Source organism: Pygocentrus nattereri, chromosome 17 (assembly GCF_015220715.1).
Source record: "Pygocentrus nattereri isolate fPygNat1 chromosome 17, fPygNat1.pri, whole genome shotgun sequence".
Lineage (NCBI taxonomy): Eukaryota > Metazoa > Chordata > Actinopteri > Characiformes > Serrasalmidae > Pygocentrus > Pygocentrus nattereri.
The window spans coordinates 12,161,158-12,183,901 of record NC_051227.1 but is presented as its reverse complement, the minus strand read 5'-3'; the positions used below and the strand labels follow the sequence as shown (position 1 = coordinate 12,183,901).

At 43.6% G+C, this 22,744-nt stretch overlaps 1 protein-coding gene across 2 annotated transcripts in view; it reads right to left on the bottom strand.

Moving 5' to 3' along the window:
* Window positions 1-22,744, bottom strand: part of fndc3ba (fibronectin type III domain containing 3Ba) — a 228,081-nt gene that overhangs the window by 67,563 nt on the left and 137,774 nt on the right. For both annotated transcript variants that reach the window (XM_037546630.1, XM_037546631.1), the window contains exons 5-7: window positions 22,493-22,724; window positions 19,526-19,783; window positions 6,330-6,388 (exon numbers count right to left, since the gene is read on the bottom strand). In XM_037546630.1, coding sequence (XP_037402527.1) covers window positions 6,330-6,388; window positions 19,526-19,783; window positions 22,493-22,724 — 549 coding nt within the window. The remainder of the gene's footprint in view (window positions 1-6,329; window positions 6,389-19,525; window positions 19,784-22,492; window positions 22,725-22,744) is intronic.

The following is a 22,744-nucleotide window of genomic DNA, read 5'->3' as shown; positions in this document are numbered from 1 at the left end:
GTTTCTCAACATGCAATTGCAAGGTATTTAAGGATTTCATCATCTACAGTCCATAATATCATCAAAAGATTCACAGAATCTGGAGAAATCTCTGCAAGTAAGCGGCAAGGCAGAAAACCAACATTGAAGGACCGTGACCTTCGATCCCTCAAGCAGCCCTGCATTAAAAACCGACATCATTCTGTAACGGATATTCCCACATGGGCTCAGGAACACTTCAGAAAACCACTGTCAGTGAACACAGTTCGTCGCTCCATCTACAAGTGCAAGTTAAAACTCTGCCATGCAAAGCAAAAGCCAGATATCAACAACACCCAGAAACGCCGCCGGCTTCTCTGGGCCCGAGATCATCTGAGATGGACTGACGCAAAGTGGAAAAGTGTCCTGTGGTCTGACGAGTCCACATTTCAAATTGTTTTTGGAAATCATGGACGTTGTGTCCTCCGGGCCAAAGAGGAAAAGGACTGTCCGGATTGTTATCAGCACAAAAGTTCAAAAGCCAGCATATCTCTGATGGCATGGGGGTGTGTTAGTGCCCATGGCATGGGTAACTTGCACATCTGTGAAGGCACCATTAATGCTGAAAGGTACATAGAGGTTTTGGAGCAACATATGCTGCCATCCAAGCAACGTCTTTTTCAGGGACGTCCTGCTTATTTCAGCAAGACAATGCCAAGCCACATTCTGCATGTGTTATAACAAACAGCGTGGCTTCGTCGTAAAAGACTGTGGGTACTAGACTGACCTGCCTGCAGTCCAGACCTGTCTCCCATTGAAAATGTGTGGCGCATTATGAAGTGCAAAATATGACAATGGAGACCCCGGACTGTTGAGCAACTGAAGTTGTACATCAAGCAAGAATGGGAAAGAATTCCACCTACAAAGCTTCAACAATTAGTGCCCTCAGTTCCCAAACGCTTGAGTGTTGTTAAAAGGAAAGGTGATGTAACACAGTGGTGAACACGCCCCTGTCCCAACTTCTTTGGAACGTGTTGCAGCCATCAAATTCAAAATGAGTGAATATTTGCAAAAAACAATAAAATATATCCGTTTGAATATTAAATATCTTGTCTTTGTAGTGTATTCAATTGAATATAGGTTGAAAAGGATTTGCAAATCATCATATTCTGTTTTTATTTATGTTTTACACAACGTCCCAACTTCATTGGAATTGGGGTTGTAGCTCTCTCCAGCAGAATACATACAGACCAGTCCAGATCAAAAGTCTCATATCCTGCAATCCTACAAATTTAGACTCAGACAAAAAATCAAAGTGAGCTTTTATTTTCCTTTTTCTCTGAAGTGACCTCAAAGCAAATGGGAACAAAATATCACATTTAAGAAAACAAGCAAAAAGAGAAAAGTCATTTCAGAGGCCGCTCTCAAGAAAAAAGATTTCATTACACGGCGTCTCACATCAAGGCCGACCCCAGTCCGACCTCGCCTGCTCATAAAAGCACATCACACAACACATTTCTTTATTCCTGTCTTAGAAGCGCAGGAGGGCAATTTAGAGATGGACACAGCACCACACACAAGTCTGGACAGTTGTTTGTTTGTCATGAACCTTTATTTTTACCTTTTATCAGATTTCTGAATAAAAGCTACAAAAATATAGAATTATTCAGAGACCAAAACAGTGTTAAACAAGTCCTAAAGCTTCGACCTCCATCCTCAATCTTCACCACACTGACTCACAAACCAACTAAGGATCCTTTAAACAGGTTTTCCACTTCATTTTTTGAAATTAGAAATGTCACATATGCATCAAATACACTGAATATATTGGTCTTAGAAATACATTGAAGCATCTCAGCCTCTTATTCAAAATTCAGGAGTTGACACAAGTACAGTTTTCACTAGATAAAGGTGGATGGGGCATTTTTAGAGGTCCAAATTTTTGTGGCTCCTCCATGTTTAAAGTGAGCTAGATCATGTTGGAGAATCTGTAAATAGTGCAGACCTAATTTTACTGCCCAGCTTTCACAATCCAGATGATAGAATCATAACAAGGCAGACTGAAAAACATCCATCTGAACTGTAGAACTGATATATGGAGCAGTGGGATACTCCCATTTCCAAGGTCACACTACACCCATGTCAGCTGTTACACAAAGTCTACGCCCATTTTCACAGTTACACTAGGTCTATACCCATTTCCATGGTAACACTAGGTATACACTCATTTCCATAGGTATACCAGGTCTACACCCATTTCCATAGTTACATTAAGTCTACACCCATTTCCATAGTTACACTAGGTCTACACCCATTTCCATAGTTACACCAGGTCTACACCCATTTCCATAGTTACACCAGGTCTACACCCATTTCCATAGTTACACCAGGTCTACACCCATTTCCATAGTTATACCAGGTCTAGGCTGGTCCTTAGACAACTCTGCCCTATGGTGAGCTCATCTATGGACCCACTTCAGTTTGCCTACCAGCCTGGCATCGGGGTGGATGATGCCATCATCTACCTGCTGCATGGAGCTCTTTCTCACCTGGAGAAACCTGGGTGCACTGTGAGAATCATGTTCTTTGATTTCTCCAGTTTTTTCAACACCATACAGCCTGGGCTCCTGAAGGACAAGCTGGAACAGGCAAGGGTGGACCAACACCTAACGCACTGGATCCTGGACTACCTCACCAACCGTCCACAGTATGTGAGGACAAGGGACTGTGTGTCTGACATGGTGGTCTGTAACACAGGGGCCCCGAAGGGAATGGTGTTAGCACCGTTCCTCTTCACCCTGTACACTGCAGACTTTGTGTACAACTCACCAAACTGCCACCTACAGAAGTTCTCTGATGACTCGGCGATCGTCGGCCGCAGCACAAATGAGGACGACAGAGAGTACAGAGAACTGATTCAGGACTTTGTGGACTGATGTCTGTGGAATCACCTACAGATCAATGCGGGGAAGACCAAAGAACTGGTGGTGGATTTCCGCAGGCGCCCACATCCGCCTCCAGCAGTGAACATCCAGGGAACGGCCATTGAAAGAGTGGACTCTAATAGGTACCTGGGTGTGCACCTTAACTATAAACTGGACTGGTCAGACAACACTGCTGCACTTTACAGGAAGGGACAGAGCAGACTCTACCTGCTCAGGAGACTGAGGTCGTTTGGAGTGCAGGGGCCACTCCTGAGGACCTTTTTTGACACAGTGGTGGCATCAGCCATCCTCTATGGAGTGGTCTGCTGGGACGGCAGCATCTCCACTGCAGACAGGAAGAAACTGGACAAACTGATCAGGAGGGCCAGCTCTGTCCTGAGAACTCCTCTAGACACAGTCAAGGCGGTGGGAGAAAGGAGGATGCTGAACAAGCTAGCATTCATGCTGGAGAACTACTCCCACCCCATGCATGAGACTCTGGCAGTTCCTTCAGTGACCGGCTCCTTCACCCCAAGTGTGTGAAGGAGCGCTATCGCAGATCCTTCCTTCCTGCTGCTGTGAGACTGTTCAACCAGCACTGCTCCTAGTAGACCACACACACTCACAATATACACACATACAATATACCCTTTTTTCATTGTGCAATATGTTCATAAATGCAATACAGATCTTATGCAACTCTTATTTTTATTCTTATTCTTATTCTGTTGTAAATAGTCTAGAGATTTAACTTAAATTTTTTATTATTTATAATGTTTATATTGTTTCCCATTTCTATTACTGAGTGCCTTACTCCTGTTACTCTGCTGCTGCTGTAATACTGTGAATTTCCCCGCTGTGGGACTAATAAAGGATTATCTTATCTTATCTTATCTTATCTTGTCTTACAGCATCCACCATAAAGCTTCTGCAGTCTTCAGACAAACACCATCAAAGAGGAGCAGAGTGTGTGTGTTTAAAGACTCTGAGCAGCACAGTGATTCATTACACACACACACTCGGCTAATAAACAGACCAGCAACTGGACAGTCAGCCAATTCACCTCCAAAGCCAATCTGTCCTGTAGTGTGAATAGAGGACGGGGCTATCAAGGTGGACGTATAGTGGATACTTCTCTGATTTAAGCATCTTCAAACAGACGTCTGAAATCGGGAAGTCATTCTGTAGTCCGGGTAATGTCCATATATGGAGTTCTGTGTCTGGCCTGTTCATCTCTAAGGGAAAAATCATTGAAAGTCACTGCTACCTCACCCTGTACGGACATTTTCATCAGATTATAGATGCAGGGTAATTGTCTGTATGGATTCTGTCCAGTATCGTCTGTTAAAGGCGTCCTCCAGCGCCTCTTCGCATTTAAGTGATATTTCAGACTTGACGTACTTCGGTGATAAATTCACAAGATATCAGTGGCTGGAAATAACTACGGTTTTCATAGGAGAGTCATAATGAAACTCACTATTTACAAGGCCTATTTAGAGAGAAAAACAAAGCTGTGGAATCACAGCAACAATAAACAAACAAACAAACAATCAAACAAACAAACAGTGCATGCTCAGCTCAGCTTCAGGCTGAAACGATGGATGGTTTAAAGGGTCAAACTAGCAAAATGAACTAATGGACGTGAATATATTAAAATATATACTAAAATATTAACTTTGGCACGCCTATTATTTACTTCTTCTCAGGGCTACAATGTTTACCAACACTTAATAAGAAGATTTTCTAATAAGCAGCAAATTGATCATGATCTAATAATGCTTGTTAATGACTGGTAATAACTATATAACTGTTACAAATGCACTAACAAAATAATACACAGTGTGAATTATTAACCTTTTAGTGGGTGACATTCGAATAACTGATACTTATTCTGAACGGCAGAAACTAAAATCAATAAAATACTCATAAATTATTTAATTGAATATATTAAGAATTTCCTCTGTTGCATGATTTCATCTGTTGCACCTACACGAGTCTTCTGAGTTTATATGGAATGTTGATGATGGAAAATAGTGGAAAATCTGGAATAATACGATTTCTCTGGGGACCATTTTGCCACACAGCGCCCTGCATGTCTCCCTCCACCATGAATGGAGTTGAAGTTCTCTAAACTATCATAAAACAGCGTCTCAGTCATCAGGCAGTGAATTCAGAACCATTTCATGTAGGAACTTTATGAGAGGAGCTTTTAGAGGGGGGGCGTCTGGTTCCTATCACCACCACTGTGAGCAGCTCTGACTCGGTGCATTTCACATCAAACCGCTCTGAATGACTCCGATTACATCTTAACCACTTAATTATGCAGAGAATTTAAAAAAATGAAGCACATCCCCTTTAAAAGTGAGGCTATAATCAAGTCAGCGATGGTTAAAATGGAGAAAACATTCTGGAAGGCTGAGGAACAGTTGGAACAAACCATCACTTCCAAATCCGAATCTCTCATCAGAAGACTAGCTCGTTAACATGTTCTCACAGCAGAGAACCAGACAGTGAGCATGCAGTCGTGTACAGAGAGGACGCCTGAAGGACGTTAGCAGCATTTACACCACGTTAACAGCTCTGTCTGTGCTTCTATCAAAGTAATGCTCTCCTCCCATCTCCCAGAGGAGTAATGATGCTAAAGGGAGCGAGCGAGGAGCTTTACTGCTGTGAAGAAAAGCTCACACAGATATCTTAGACATCACCGCTTCCTTCTCAGTATAATGAAAGCTCTAGTCAGAAATCACACGGGCTACGTTCACATTTTGCCCTAATGTGAAACTGGTGTCCTATTTGCCAGTGGCACAGCGGTCGCAGGTGATAAAAGGCACCATTTAAGGTGGACCGAATAATTCAGAAAAGGACCTGGTGGACAATAAGCTAACTTCAGCTTCATTTAAGCTTGCACCTGGGGAGATGTTGAGTGTCAGTGGTGGTGTGTTCATCTTTATTAACAACGCTTTTTTAATTGGGGACACTGTGTGTAACTAGACCTTTAGGGTCCATGACCACCTGTAGCCCCAGAGCCCACGAACAGGTTACCTTGATGACAGTATCAAATTCACATTCACACCTATGTAATAAACTGTACAATATGGTGTATAGGGCAGTTCTAGCAGCAGGGAGCCGATGAATGACTGTCTATGGAGTATTTGTGTGTCTGTGTCAATGACACTTCCTGTGGTGTAATATTATTATAATCATGTAAGTGCAAAACTTGTAGAATGCAGGTTATCACACACACACACACACACACACACACACACACACACACACACACACACACACACACACAAACAAAACAGACAGCTAAACACTGCCCCCATGAGGCAGCAGAACACCTACACACTACAGGGCAAACATTCAAGGACTCTGCAAAAATCAGACAGACAGACAGACAGACAGACAGACAGACAGACAGACAGACAGACAGACTGACTCACTCACCTGGGGCTTTTCAATTCCTGACAAAATATCCTGAAACTTCTTCACCTCTGTATCTTGATCTACAGGAGAGAGAGAGAGAGAGAGAGAGAGAGAGAGAGAGAGAGAGAGATAAAGAGAGAGAGAGAGAGAGATAAAGAGAGAGAGAGAGAGAGATAAAGAGAGAGAGAGAGACAGAGAGAGAGAGAGAAAGAGACAGAGAGAGAGAGAGAGAGAGAGACAGAGAGAGAGAGAGAAAGAGACAGAGAGAGAGAGAGAGAGAGAGAGAGAGAGAGAGAGTGAGAGATAAAGAGAGAGAGAGGGAGGGAGGGAGAGACAGAGAGAGACACAGAAAGTGAGAGGGAGAGACAGAGAGAGAGAGAGAGAAAGAGACAGAGAGAGAGAGAGAGGGAGAGACACAGAGAGAAAGAGACAGACAGAGAGAGAGATAGAGATACGGGGGGGAGGGAGAGAGAGATTAAATATGAATGATTCTGACTGATAGTTCGCTGTAATGAGTGGAGAAGCTGTGTGGAAAGTTCTGATTCCAAACATTCAGTCCTGCCCACACCGGGGTCTGTAAGCAGAAGAGGAGAAATTTCATTGTGATCAGACGTGTAAAGCCGGCTGTGTGATCAGACGTATAAAGCCGGCTGTATGATCAGACGCGTAAAGCCGGCTGTGATATCAGACGCGTAAAGCCGGCTGTGTGATCAGACGTGTAAAGCTGGCTGTGTGATCAGACGTGTAAAGCCGGCTGTGTGATCAGACGTGTAAAGCTGGCTGTGTGATCAGACGTGTAAAGCTGGCTGTGTGATCAGACGTGTAAAGCCGGCTGTGTGATCAGACGTGTAAAGCCGGCTGTGTGATCAGACGTGTAAAGCCGGCTGTGTGATCAGACGTTTAAAGCTGGCTGCGTGATCAGACGTGTAAAGCTGGGTGTGTGATCAGACGTGTAAAGCTGGCTGTGTGATCAGATGTGTAAAGCTGGCTGTGTGATCAGACGTGTAAAGCCGGCTGTGTGATCAGACGTTTAAAGCTGGCTGCGTGATCAGACGTGTAAAGCCGGCTTTGTGATCAGACGTGTAAAGCTGGCTGTGTGATCAGACATTTAAAGCTGGCTGTGTGATCAGACGTGTAAAGCCGGCTGTGTGATCAGACGTGTAAAGCCGGCTGTGTGATCAGATGTGTAAAGCTGGCTGTGTGATCAGACATGTAAAGCTGGCTGTGTGATCAGACGTTTAAAGCTGGTTGTGTGATCAGACGTGTAAAGCTGGCTGTGTGATCAGACGTGTAAAGACGTGATCAGACGTGTAAAGCCGGCTGTGTGATCAGACGTTTAAAGCTGGCTGTGTGATCAGACGTGTAAAGCCGGCTGTGTGATCAGACGTGTAAAGACGTGATCAGACGTGTAAAGCCGGCTGTGTGATCAGACGTTTAAAGCTGGCTGTGTGATCAGACGTGTAAAGCCGGCTGTGTGATCAGACGTGTAAAGCCGGCTGCGTGATCAGACGTGTAAAGCCGGCTGTGTGATCACACGTGTAAAGCCGGCTGGATGATCAGACGTGTAAAGACGTGATCAGACGTGTAAAGATGTCTGTGATCAGACGTGTAAAGACGTGATCAGACGTGTAAAGCCGGCTGCGTGATAAGACGCGTAAAGCCGGCTGCGTGATCAGACGTGTAAAGCCGGCTGTGTGATCAGACGTGTAAAGCCGTCTGTGATCAGACGTGTAAAGCCAGCTGCGTGATCAGACGTGTAAAGCCGGCTGCGTGATCAGACGTGTAAAGCCGGCTGCGTGATCAGACGTGTAAAGCCGGCTGCGTGATCAGACGTGTTTCACAGACAAAGGAAAAACTTCCTTCACATTTTCATTCAGTTATTTTGGTGTTCAGTCAGCAGGGGGCAGCATTACACCACATTTAAAACAGACAATGAAAAGAAGAGAAAAACACTAAACCCAGTTAAAAACATTCTCCAGTCACAGCTGCTCAGGAGGAGTTTAAAACATGGCTTGGAGAAAAGCGAAAAACATTCCAGAGAAACAGTAAACACGCTGAAACACGCTGAGAAACCCGGAAAAATGGTAAATTAAGCCGTTCCTCAGAAAAACCACAGAGACCAGTCAGAGCACAGTCTGACCTTCACCGCATTAACACATAAACAGCCCCAATCACACCACAGCAGGAAATGAGCGCGGAACCTGCCAATGTGATAGGAATTGTTTGGAATCTACTCATTTCCATTTTAAATATGTAAATCAGAACCACACAGAACAAATTCCACTGCAAACATGATGGAAATTGTGCAGAATCTACCAGCTTCCGCATTAAATACGTTAATAAAATCAGAATCTACAGATTTCCACTCTAAATGGGACTGGAATCATCCAAAATCTGTGATCTGAATCAGAATTGGAATTGGAACCAGAACTGCAATCTTCCAAAATCTGTGAATCATCCAGAATCTGTGATAAATAGGTGATAGAAATTGTGTAGAATCTATCGGATTTCTCTGTAACTATGTGATTGGAATTGTCCAGAATCTTCTGATTTTCACTGTATATACAGTTCTGTACATGAACAAACCCAAACAAACACTGTGGTAAACAAAGTCTGGTTCCAGGTTTCTCGTCCTGCACCACACAGATTTATTGAACTCATCAGCAGCTCCTGATTTAACATAATGAAGTACTGATTGGATAATAAACACAATGAAACACATAAAAACACTATTTAATATATTCATGTTATTTGTATTTATTCTAATAGTGTTTTTCTAAAAAAAACAACGACAACAAATACGACTGACTCACATTTCAGAGACCTGAGACTCGGCTTGTACTCACACCTCAGAGACTCGATACTCAACTGACTCACACGATAGAGTCTTGACTAGGACTTGCACTTAGTCTCAAGACTAGAATCAGACATGCACCTCAGAGACTCGAGACTTGGACTCAGACCTCAGAGACTGAAGACTAGACTCAGACTCAGAAATCAGAGACTCGAGAAAGGACTTGGACTCACATCTCAGACATTTGAGATTCGACTCAGACTCACACCTCAGAGAATCGAGACTCCCAGACTTGACTCGGATTCTCACCTCTGAGACTCAAGAAAGGACTCTGACTCACACCTCAGACACTCAAAACTCGACTTGGACTCATACCTCAGATACTCAAGACAGGACTCACACTCACACCTCAGAGACTCAAGACTTGACTTAGACTCACACCTCAGAGACTCAATACTTGACTTAGACTCACACCTCAGAGACTCAAGACAGGAATTTGACTCGCATCTCAGAGACTCTAGACTCGACTCTGACACTCCAGACTCAACTCGGATTCTCACCTCAGAGACTCAAGACAGGACTCTGACTCACACCTCAGAGACTCGAGTGGCATGAACTTGTGAATGTCTCAATAGTGTATGAAGCTGGAATCAGACAATGGGGGTGTCAGGAAAACATACAAGACTGAGTTTGCAGACTACTGGAAAAAACAGTGTCCAGGACACACAGAGAGAACTCAGACTGCGAACGGACGAAAACGCCCACCCACGGAACGTCCGCCCCATAAAAACAACAGCTGGAGAACGCTAATGCCAGAAACAGAGCCAGAGAACTGAATGGAGAAAAGGTGAGCAGCTCAGTCGAGTGTGTGGAACTATCACACACATCTCACAGACCAGTGTTCCGCAGTTTGACCCCATGTTCAAACCTTAAAGCCCTAGAGAACCTAAAGCCATGTGGTTCTTCTAGTAGATTCATCCTGCAAAGTAAAGTACACCACAGATTTTACTACACACAAAAAATGGTTCTTTGAGGGTTCTTTAGTGAAGACAATGGTTCTATGTAGAACCACAAAAACTCAAAGAACAATTTGCAAAATTAAATGGTTCTTTGCATGTTGAAATTGTTCTTCAGATGTGTTGTATATGGTTCTACATAGAACCTTTTTGAAAATAGTTCTATGCAGAACCTAAATGTTCTTCTATTGCAACAAGTGTGAAATAATAACGATAGCATAACCATATTCTCCATCAATCTGAAGAACCATGTCATGAACCCTTTAAGCATGCACATGGAGTGTTTCTGGTTCTATACAGAACCACTGTCCATACTAAAGAACCTCCTAAATACTCTACAGACTTTATTCACCGATTTACTGAGCTGCAAACTACAGAGCCCTGCTGGTGACATCTCGTGCAAATAAAAACAACTTGGTAAGATGTGGGAATGGGATCCTAATGCATGGCCACAACTGAGCAAGGTGTGGAAATGAGATAATTAAGTGGGGCCATGACTTGATAAGGTATGGCCATGGACCCTCACAGAGCAGGTACTATTTGGGCGGTGGATCATTCTCAGCACTGCAGTAACACTGATGTGGAGGTGGTGTGGTAGTGTGTGTTGTGCTGGTACGAGTCGATCAGCCACAGCAGTGCTGTAGTGCCCTGCAAGGAATGCAGCTAAAATACCATTCATAATATCTGACTGATATCTGAAAACACTCATCAACCTTATCCCTAGCTTTGGCACCTGGGAACACCAAAAAAGATTTCTGGTGCACAGAAAGCCTCAGAGCTGGTAGTAAAACCCAGAAAAGTGAACGCAGGAAACCTGCACTGAACTTCGGATTCACTACAGCATCTATAGAGACTCAGTAACTCCAAATTAGAAGTATGTAAAGCCAGGCAGTCTTACTGCTTTGACAGTACTAATAAGAGCATTAATAATGCCGGAATCTTCAACAGGCTAACACACCCACCATCTCAGGTAGACCTGGAACTCTTCTCTGTGGAGAAACGGAATGAGTTTGCAACTTTCTTTAGCATTAAAATCCTGAAGGTCAGACAGGCTACTTCTATAAACAGAGCTAGTCAGCATGTACCTCAAAATAACAAGGTACCATATATAAAATGTCCAAATTCACTTCAATTGACCTAAAAACGCTCGAGGAAACAGTTCAGCTTATAAAATCACCCACATACAGTCTTGATGTTTGGCCACTTGCTTTTTAAACGAACTTTTTAGCTGCCTAGCTGTGGATTTACTGTGAAAAGTGAATGGGTTGCTCTATTCAGTCACTATCCCTCAGTAATGAATAATTAAACTCAGGTAAAATTATTGATAAAGTTGTTTTCACTCAGCTCAGCAAAAATCTTAAATGAGCACTGTTGTTATGAAGACTTCCAGTCAGGTTTCTATCCACATCACAGCACACAGACTGTCCTTATGAAAGTCTTGAATGACATTCGTATGAACACAGATGCTGCCAAAATATCTGCGCTGGTGCTTCTTAATCTTAGCTGCCTTCAATGCTGTGAATCATAACATTTCTTTTAACAGAATGGAAAACTGAGTAGGGCTTTCTGGAGCAGTTCTTAGGAGCTTCCAATCATATTTGGAAGATAGGAGCTACTTCACTGCCATCGACAACCACAAATAAAAATAGGAAATGTTGACCTGTGGTGTCCCACAAGGATCCATTCTTGGGCCCCTACTGTTCAATCTTAACATAGCTTTGGTTACGACATTCAGATCTACTTAGCTCTCTCACGAAATGATTGCAGTTCTACTGTTTGGTACTAAGGAGGTAAAGACTCTGCGAAAGAGCTCTGACAACCAAAGATCAAGTCAAGAATCTCAGCATAACTGATTCAGATCTGAATGTAAGCAGTCATGTAAAAGCAACAACAAGCGCAGCTCTTTATCATCTCAGGACTTTATCAAAGTTTAACATTTCATGGCACAACAAGACCTAAAATAAATGACCATGCATTTATCTCCAGCAGGCTGGACTACTACAGTGGTCTCTTTACAGGCCTTTCAAAAACGTACTCTACAGCTTACTCAAATCAAATCAGTCACATTTATTGTCAGAAGACAGCTGCTAGAATGCTGAAGAGAACTAAAAGATCCAAGCACATCAATCCAATCATGCCACTGTACTGGCCAACAATTAAGTACAGAACTGACTTTAAAGAGCTTCTAATGGCATATAAATTAAATCTCTGAATGGTGTTGGACCAAAATACACTGCTGATCTGCTGGACGTGTACAAACCCAACAGGCTTCCCTGATCACTTGGGACCAGTTAGCTAATAGTGCCAAACAGAGTGAGGCAGCATTCAGTAACTATGCTGCCAACTGCTGGAACAAACTACAAGATGAGGTCAGATGTCATCTTTAAGTCCAGTTTAAAGACTTAAAGACTTAAAGTTCTTGTTTTCTCGTGCATTTATTTAACACTGCAGGATTCGTTTAACCATCATTTTATTTCCTCTTTTACTTTGTTGCTAGAGCCCAGGTCATTATAAGCTTTATTATTTAATGCTTTTATTATTTTGCGTTTGTGTGAAGCACTGTGGATCGCTGTTGTGTGGGTAGCACTTTTAAAGTCTGAACTGGGCATCTCTCTCAATCCAACTGGTTTTTGCAGATTGTTTTGCCCAACTGAAAAACACTACTCAACTTTTAAGCTGTTGCTGAACTGAACAGAACTCACTGAACTCACAGGTTCTCCTGTTACTAGGAGACGCAAATAAACAAAGAGTTTGGTCAAAAAAATCAAATGTCTGATAAACTCTGACTGGTCTGAAACGCGATTGAGAGGCAGTAAGTCTGAGTCTGCACCCCTCAAATACGACTCGACTCTCTCCAGCTGTCGACTCTGAGTCTGACCCAAAAATCTGCGAACTAGAGCTGTTGTGTAGCGTAACCCCGGTTTAGCAGTCCCATCAAACTCAAGGCTGACGTGGTTTGTCTTGCCCACACAGCTTTAATAAAACTGTGCTCCCCTACACTCTCTCTTTATGGTCAAGTCAAAAAAAACATACCGCGTGAAAAGTAAGAGCAAAGCGACAGCTTTCAATTAAGCGAGCGCTACAGTCTCTCTGTGAATCTGTATCGATTCAAAGCTAGCAACCAAGCGATTGCTTAGGCCCGAACAGAAGATTATGGCTGAGCAAAAGCTAACAATCAAGGGAGCGCTAACCACCATGCAAAAGCTAACGATCATGCAAAAACTAACATCAACTGATCTCAAACGACCGAGCGAACACTACCGTCTCTCCCTGTGGTCGGGATAGAAACACATACAGAGCAAAAGCTAACAAACAAGTGAAAGCAAACGTCTGAGCAAAAACTTGCAACTGAGCCTAAGCTCAAAAGGCTGAAATCACTTTTATAATAATGATATAAATAACGTGTTACTGAAAAGAGTGTGTGACAGCACAATCAGTGTGCATGTGCTTTTGGACAGCTCCAGGACTGATATAGGCCCCTTAATCCAATATTAACTTATGCAGAAGAGATTGAAACAGTACGGTTTGTGCGCAGTGATGTGCTGTTCTCCTCTATTCCTCAGAAACAGGGGTTCTAAAGAAGTTCTAACTCTCTCAGGGGTTCTCACTCAATTTCTCATCTGAAACAGTCAAACAGACAGACACTGAATGGTTACAATAAAGGGGGATTTCCAAGTAAAGATAGAGAGAGAGAGAGAGAGAGAGAGAGAGAGAGAGAGAGAGAGAGAGCGAGCGAGCAAGCGAGAGAGCTGCTGCTGGCATCAGTCATCCTAAGTTTGCCAACAGGATATGTGTTATTGGGAAGTGTGTATTACAGCTTTTCTCTGGAACACACACACACACACACAACGCCACACACACACACACACACAACGCCACACCAGAGACACAAGCCTCTTTACAGTTAATACTATATTAATAGTTTGGAATAGTTTCTCGTTCACAGTGAGAGTTGGACTCCGTCAGGGCCTTTGTCACCGATTCTATTCATAATGTTTATGGATAGAATTTCTAGGTGCAGTCAGGAAATGGAGGGTGTCCAGTTTGGTGACCTCAAGGTCACATCACTGCTGTTTGCGGATGATGTGCTCCTATTGGGGACATCAGGCCGCGAACTTCAGCTTTCGCTGGATCGGTTTGTAGCCGAGTGTGAAGAAGCCGGGATGAGAATCAGTACCTCCAAATCCGAGGCCATGGTTCTCAGGCGGAAAAGGGTGGAGAGCCCTCTCTGGGTCGGGGATGAGCTCTTGCCTCAAGTGGAGGAGTTTAAGTATCTCGGGGTCTTGTTCATGAGTGATGGTACAAGGGATCTCTTTACCGGTCTGTTGTGGTAAAGAAAGAGCTCAGCCATAAGGCAAGGCTCTCGATTTACTAGTGGATCTACGTTCCCACCATCACCTATGGTCATGAGCTTTGGGTAATGCCCAAAAGAATGAGATTGCGAATACAAGCAGCCGAAATGAGCTTCCTCCACAGCGTGTCTGGACTCTCCCTTAGAAATAGGGTGAGAAGTTCGGTCATCCGGGAGGGACTTGGAGTAGAGCCACTGCTTCGAGAGGAGCCAGCTGAGGTGGTTCGGGCATCTGGTTAGGATGCCTCCTGGACGCCTCCCTCGGGAGGCCTGGGAGCGCCTCGGAATCCATTATCTTCCGCTTCTCCGGGGTTCGGGTTGCGGGGGCAGCATCCTAAGCAATGAGGCCCAGACCTCCCTTTCCCCAGCCACTAGCTGGGGAAAGGGAGGTCTGGGCCTCATTGCTTATAAATAAGCAGTCCTACCTGTATTTGCATGTTATTGTGCATTACTGCTATATTAAAACCACATACGCTGTGATTCCATTAACACAACTGCCTTTCCCAATGTACAGCACCACATCACGGGTATGAAATCAGGGGATTCCACACGAATGCAATCACATATTTACAGCAGATTCTGGATGATTCCATTTCAAATCAAATACTTACAACAGAAACAGACAGATTCTGGGTAATTCCATTCAAACATTTACAACTAAAATGGCTTGATTCTGGACATTTCCTACCATACTTTACCAAGAACATCAGCAGATTCCAAACACACAAGAGATTCCAGACGATTACAATCAAATATTTACAGCAGAAATGGAAAGATTCCAGATGATTCCAATCAAATATTTTCAGCAGAAACTGAGAGACCCCAGACAATTCCAATCAAGTATTTACAGCAGAAATTTAGAGATTCAGGATGATGCCACTCAAATATTTAAAGTAGAAATTGAGAGATTACAGACGATTCCCATCAGATATTTAGAGCAGAAATTGAGAGATTCCGGACGATTCCAATCAAATATTTACAGCAGAAATTTAGAGATTCAGGATGATGCCACTCAAATATTTAAAGTAGAAATTGAGAGATTACAGACGATTCCCATCAGATATTTAGAGCAGAAATTGAGAGATTCCGGATGATTCCAATCAAATATTTACAGCAGAAACTGAGAGACCCCAGACAATTCCAATCAAATATTTACAGCAGAAATGTAGAGATTCAGGATGATGCCAATCAAATATTTAAAGTAGAAATTGAGAGATTACAGACGATTCCCATCAGATATTTAGAGTAGAAATTGAGAGATTCCGGACGATTCCAATCAAATATTTACAGCAGAAATTTAGAGATTCAGGATGATGCCACTCAAATATTTAAAGTAGAAATTGAGAGATTACAGACGATTCCCATCAGATATTTAGAGCAGAAATTGAGAGATTCCGGATGATTCCAATCAAATATTTACAGCAGAAACTGAGAGACCCCAGACAATTCCAATCAAATATTTACAGCAGAAATGTAGAGATTCAGGATGATGCCAATCAAATATTTAAAGTAGAAATTGAGAGATTACAGACGATTCCCATCAGATATTTAGAGTAGAAATTGAGATTCTGGACGATTCCAATCAAATATTTACAGCAGAAATTGAGAGATTCAGGATGATGCCAATCAAATATTTACAGCAGAAATTGAGAGATTACAGACGATTCCCATCAGATATTTAGAGTAGAAATTGAGAGATTCCGGACGATTCCAATCAAATATTTACAGCAGAAATTGAGAGATTCAGGATGATGCCACTCAAATATTTAAAGTAGAAATTGAGAGATTACAGACGATTCCCATCAGATATTTAGAGCAGAAATTGAGAGATTCCGGATGATTCCAATCAAATATTTACAGCAGAAACTGAGAGACCCCAGACAATTCCAATCAAATATTTACAGCAGAAATGTAGAGATTCAGGATGATGCCAATCAAATATTTAAAGTAGAAATTGAGAGATTACAGACGATTCCCATCAGATATTTAGAGTAGAAATTGAGATTCTGGACGATTCCAATCAAATATTTACAGCAGAAATTGAGAGATTCAGGATGATGCCAATCAAATATTTACAGCAGAAATTGAGAGATTCCAGATTATTCCAATCAAATATCAACAGCAAAAATTGGCAGATTACGGATGATTCCAATCACACACATACAAACGCGACTCTGCTGCTTGAGCACCGGATGGGCGAGCGGGATGAATTCAGAGGAGTGAACAGGGGTGACAGTGTGTGACGTTGTCTATGAATAAAGTAAAATATGGAGCGATTCCATTCGAGGAGCCAGCAAGCTGTGTGGACCGGCCCGTCTGTGCTGAATGTTTGGATCGGTTCGATTAGTTTAGGCTTTTCCACAGTAAACGTTAACGTTAGTGATGCTGCTGCTCAAACACTGAACTGCATCACTGTCATGTCAGTGAGCAACCCTCTTCTCTCTGATGGCTGATCTCAAATGAATCTAGTACATGAATTAGTGAAAAGATATATTTAGATTTTCCTTGAACACCTGATAATGAATGTATATAAATGATTATAAAGATACACATATACAATTTTATAATAATAACACATTCATGTTCAAAAATAAGCATTTAATTGCACCATGACAGTCAATTGGGGTCTTCTTTATGATGCCTATTCTCTCTTTAACGCATGTCAGAATAAAAGTCCTTTGTCGCTGGTTGCGCCACGTGACATTTGAGGAAATCAGAATTTAGAAGAATACGTTTTTAATGTAATGAATTTTTCTAAAACTGCCCTGGTCTACATCATGCTGCGATTGCAGAGCTACTTTATTTCATATCACTGATCTGCATACAGAACTGCAGAAGCAGGAGACCCTTCTTTCATTCACTTTCCAGTCAAAATGGCTGTGAAGGATAAAGTTCATTCATTTTCCAGTTTTAGAGAGATAAGCAGAAAATATACTCAGCAGAAAGTTGCATGACCGCTGAATCTCCTCTCAGCTGTTCAGTCTCTCTTCACCTTCATCCCAGCTACCGTTCTTTACAGAAGCCTCACATTCAGCTCCTCAATGAATCTGCAGACACTTTCAAAGCTCAGTCTTAGAAGCTGGTTGATGATTTTCTGATGTGATCAAACCCATTCAGTGGTGTAGAGGTCTGGCCTCGGTCAGTCAGGCGGTCAGTCCATCGTTCAGGCTTGGTCATCTCAGCAGTGTGCTTGGGGCCACTATCTTTCTGTAGAATTAATTTCTTCCCAATCAAACTTTTCCAAAGTGAACTGCATGACATTAAAACAAAGTCTGTTTGCACTCGTTGAATAACTTCTGCAGTTGTGCAGCTAAACGGGTGAAGGGGGTGACGGGGGTGACGGGGGTCTGACTTCTACACAGTACTGTAAACGAGCCTGAGTGTTGAACATGTGGCAGTAGGTAAAACACTTGGCTGTGCTGCTGAATGATCAAAGGCCCGGCATTGTGTGTTCTCCACCAGTTTCCATGACGTCAACACACAGCAATATCCACACCCCACACACACCTGCACGGAGCTCAACACTGCCCCCCCCCCCTCCCCCACACACATGCGCGCACACACACGTGCACACACACACACACAGTGCAGGCCTCTCACCTTACAGACTAAAACTCACTGTACAACAGTTACAGCACAAATAAGATGTTTGTTAGAGATGCCGATAACTGGGTGATTAAAGCTGAGCTCCTTCTAGCTGCGATGTGTTTGAGAAGACTGTCCTACCAGGTACTGTAGAGAAACACAAATCCGGAGCACTGAAAGGCTGCAGATGTGTCTGAGGAGAAACAGCTGGAGCTTTCGTGGAACACAGGTGTTAGATTTAAATACTCCAGTACGATATGGTGAGAGATGGATCTCTTTTAAAAATGAAAACACGTGTAGAGAGAAAGCAGCATCTCTCACTACACATGGGGTAGGTGTTTCTAATAAAGTGGCCAGTTGGTGGAAGCACAAGGTGGGTGTTTCTAATAAAGTGGCCAGTTAGTGGAAGCACAAGGTGGGTGTTCCTAATAAAGTGGCCAGTTAGTGGAGGCACAAGGTAGGTGTTTCTAATAAAGTGGCCAGTTAGTGGAGGCACAAGGTGAGTGTTTCTAATAAAGTGGCCAGTTAGTGGAGGCACAAGGTGGGTGTTTCTAATAAAGTGGCCAGTTAGTGGAGGCACAAGGTGAGTGTTTCTGATAAAGTGGCCAGTTAGTGGAAGCACAAGGTGGGTGTTTCTAATAAAGTGGCCAGTTAGTGGAGGCACAAGGTGGGTGTTTCTGATAAAGTGGCCAGTTAGTGGAAGCACAAGGTGAGTGTTTCTAATAAAGTGGCCAGTTAGTGGAAGCACAAGGTGAGTGTTTCTAATAAAGTGGCCAGTTAGTGGAAGCACAAGGTGAGTGTTTCTAATAAAGTGGCCAGTTAGTGGAAGCACAAGGTGAGTGTTTCTAATAAAGTGGCCAGTTAGTGGAAGCACAAGGTTAGGTGTTTCTAATAAAGTGGCCAGTTAGTGGAGGCACAAGGTGGGTGTTTCTAATAAAGTGGCCAGTTAGTGGAGGCACAAGGTGGGTGTTTCTGATAAAGTGGCCAGTTAGTGGAGGCACAAGGTGAGTGTTTCTAATAAAGTGGCCAGTTAGTGGAAGCACAAGGTGAGTGTTTCTAATAAAGTGGCCAGTTAGTGGAAGCACAAGGTGGGTGTTTCTAATAAAGTGGCCAGTTAGTGGAAGCACAAGGTGAGTGTTTCTAATAAAGTGGCCAGTTAGTGGAAGCACAAGGTTAGGTGTTTCTAATAAAGTGGCCAGTGAGTGGAGGCACAAGGTGAGTGTTTCTAATAAAGTGGCAAGTTAGCCACAGTGTGGTGTAAAATGTGATGATTTAGGCATGCAGTTAGCATAATGCTAATTGGTGTTAGTTACTTTAGCCTCGTAGCTCAAGTGCAAAACTACAGACGTGAACTTCAAGCACCAAACATGACTCGGCCAAGTGTGTAAGTGAGAAAAAGAATTTGAAACAGATTTTCTTTGTAGAGCTAATTCTGAAATATAAGTTTATATGTAGTGGCTGTTCTCCTCACCCTGCTGTTCAGGCTCCTGGCCCCGGGGGCTGCTCCGGGGGCCCCTGTTGGTCTTCTTGGCCCCAGGGCTTGATCCCCCTCCTCCCTGACTCTTCCCGTAGCCGTTGTAAATGCTGCTGGAGCTGATGTTGTTCTTATAGCCAGAGGGGGCGCTGTTTAGACTGTTCTGTCGCTCCAGCCGGTCCTTCATCTTCTTCGGCTGGGGCTTATACGGCTCCTCACGGCTTGCGTAGTTCATACCGAAGAGGGGGATTATCTCTGGAAACACATCACAAACAGGTCGCCTTCTTAAACTGCTGTTATTAAACAATAAAGCAGGCAGTGCTAAACGGAGAGAACAGGTTAGCGATTCAAGCACAAACTGAGGATCGTCCAGTAGAAATGGACCCATAGCGCTCCTTCTGCTGGTGTACCAGTGGTTTCTGTGGTGCACCATGTCGTTTATTTCCCCAAAGAACCATGTTTAAATGAGAGGCATTATGTAAAGGTTCTATGCCAACTTAAGGGCTCTTCCTAGAACCTTTACATAATGAGGAGGTTCTTAAAACACAAAAAGATTGTGCAAACTCAGATCTCACTCTTACAAATGGTTCTCCAGAAACATCCTTTGATAGTCTTTAGAGAACCAAAATGGTCTTTTGTGGCCCTTTTTCGATCTTTATTTTTAAGTGTTCAGCTAAAAATGTTTAGCTGAAAAAAAAAAAACGCTAACAACCTGAACTTTGTCTGTACTTTAGTCCATGTTTTTAGATAAGAGTGTATCATACAGTCTCAGAAACAACATAATTAAGGCTATGCTGATAAACTGCTATTCATTTTAGTGACATTAGCCTTGTAGCTCCAGTGCTGCAACTAAACAAGCAAACTTCAGGCACCAAACATGTCTTGGCTGATTAACTGCAATGCGCTTGAAAGTGTACAAATTGTATTTATTGCCAAACTAATAGTTTGTCATCTGGTTATATGGTAAAATGTAGTGGTTGGTGTAGTGTAGTGGGTAGTGGTTGGTGTAGCGTAATGGGTAGTGGTTGGTGTAGTGTAATGGGTAGTGGTTGGTACAGTGTAGTGGGTAGTGGCTGGTATAGTGTAGTGGGTAGTGGTTGGTACGGTGTAATGGGTAGTGGTTGGCATGGTATAGTGGGTAGTGGTTGGTATGGTGCAGTGAGTAGTGGTTGGTATAGTGTAGTGGTTGGTATAGTGTAGGAGTTTGTGTAGTGTAGCAGGTAGTGGTTGGTATAGTGTAGCAGGTAGTGGTTGGTATAGTGTAGCTGGTAGTGGTTGGTATAGTGTAGCTGGTAGTGGTTGGTATAGTGTAGTGGGTAGTGGTTGGTATAGTGTAGTTGGTAGTGGTTGGTGTAGTGTAGTGGGTAGTGGTTGGTGTAGTGAAGTGGGTAGTGGTTGGTGTAGTGTAGTGGGTAGTGGTTGGTGTAGTGTAGTGGGTAGTGGTTGGTGTAATGTCGTGGGTAGTGGTTGGTGTAGTGTAGTGGGTAGTGGTTGGTGTAATGTCGTGGGTAGTGGTTGGTGTAGTGTAGTGGGTAGTGGTTGGTGTAGTGTAGTGGGTAGTGGTTGGTGTAGTGAAGTGGGTAGTGGTTGGTGTAGTGTAGTGGGTAGTGGTTGGTGTAGTGTAGTGGGTATAGTGGGTAGTGGTTGGTGTAGTGTAGTTGGTAGTGGTTGGTATAGTGTAGTGGGTAGTGGTTGGTGTAGTGTAGTGGGTAGTGGTTGGTGTAGTGTAGTGGGTAGTGGTTGGTGTAATGTCGTGGGTAGTGGTTGGTGTAGTGTAGTGGGTAGTGGTTGGTGTAATGTCGTGGGTAGTGGTTGGTGTAGTGTAGTGGGTAGTGGTTGGTGTAGTGTAGTGGGTAGTGGTTGGTGTAGTGAAGTGGGTAGTGGTTGGTGTAGTGTAGTGGGTAGTGGTTGGTGTAATGTCGTGAGTAGTGGTTGGTGTAGTGTAGTGGGTAGTGGTTGGTGTAGTGTAGTGGGTAGTGGTTGTTGTAATGTCGTGAGTAGTGGTTGGTGTAGTGTAGTGGGTAGTGGTTGGTGTAGTGTAGAGTTTAGTGGTTGATGTAGTGTAGTGGGTAGTGGTTGGTGTAGTGTAGTGGGTAGTGGTTGGTGTAGTGAAGTGGGTAGTGGTTGGTGTAGTGTAGAGGGTAGTGGTTGGTGTAGTGTAGAGGGTAGTGGTTGGTGTAGTGAAGTGGGTAGTGGTTGGTGTAGTGAAGTGTGTAGTGGTTGGTGTAGTGTAGAGGGTAGTGGTTGGTGTAGTGTAGTGGGTAGTGGTTGGTGTAGTGTAGTGGGTAGTGGTTGGTGTAGTGTAGAGGGTAGTGGTTGGTGTAGTGTAGTGGGTAGTGGTTGGTGTAGTGTAGAGTTTAGTGGTTGATGTAGTGTAGTGGGTAGTGGTTGGTGTAGTGAAGTGGGTAGTGGTTGGTGTAGTGTAGTGGGTAGTGGTTGGTGTAGTGTAGTGGGTAGTGGTTGGTGTAGTGAAGTGGGTAGTGGTTGGTGTAGTGAAGTGGGTAGTGGTTGGTGTAGTGTAGAGGGTAGTGGTTGGTGTAGTGTAGTGGGTAGTGGTTGGTGTAGTGTAGAGGGTAGTGGTTGGTGTAGTGTAGTGGGTAGTGGTTGGTGTAGTGTAGAGGGTAGTGGTTGGTGTAGGGAAGTGGGTAGTGGTTGGTGTAGTGTAGAGGGTAGTGGTTGGTGTAGTGTAGTGGGTAGTGGTTGGTGTAGTGAAGTGGGTAGTGGTTGGTGTAGTGAAGTGGGTAGTGGTTGGTGTAGTGTAGTGGGTAGTGGTTGGTGTAGTGTAGTGGGTAGTGGTTGGTATAGTGTAGAGGGTAGTGGTTGTCCACCAAATCCCGTAAATGTAAATGAAAAACTTTGCTAAACACTCCCTGCAGCTTCAGCTGCCGATGTTTTCCTGAGTTTTCCTGAATGTGGGGGTCTCCTGTAGGGGGTGTAAAATGAGTAATTCTCAGTGTGTCTTACCTTCGCTGTAGATGGGTGGGAGGTGGTGCTGGTAGAACTGGTGGGGGTTCAGGTCCCCCGGGCTGAGGGGCGGGTAGAAGGCCGTGTGTGAGTTGGGGATGAAGTGGGGGTGGGCCATGTACGGGGGCAAATGGTGGGTGGGGGACAGAGCAGGGGAATAACTGGGGGGGTAACACTCTGGAGACTGGGGGGTCACCACCACTCTCCTCACTCCAGTATTATCCTCCAACACCTACAGAGAGAAAAAAGATA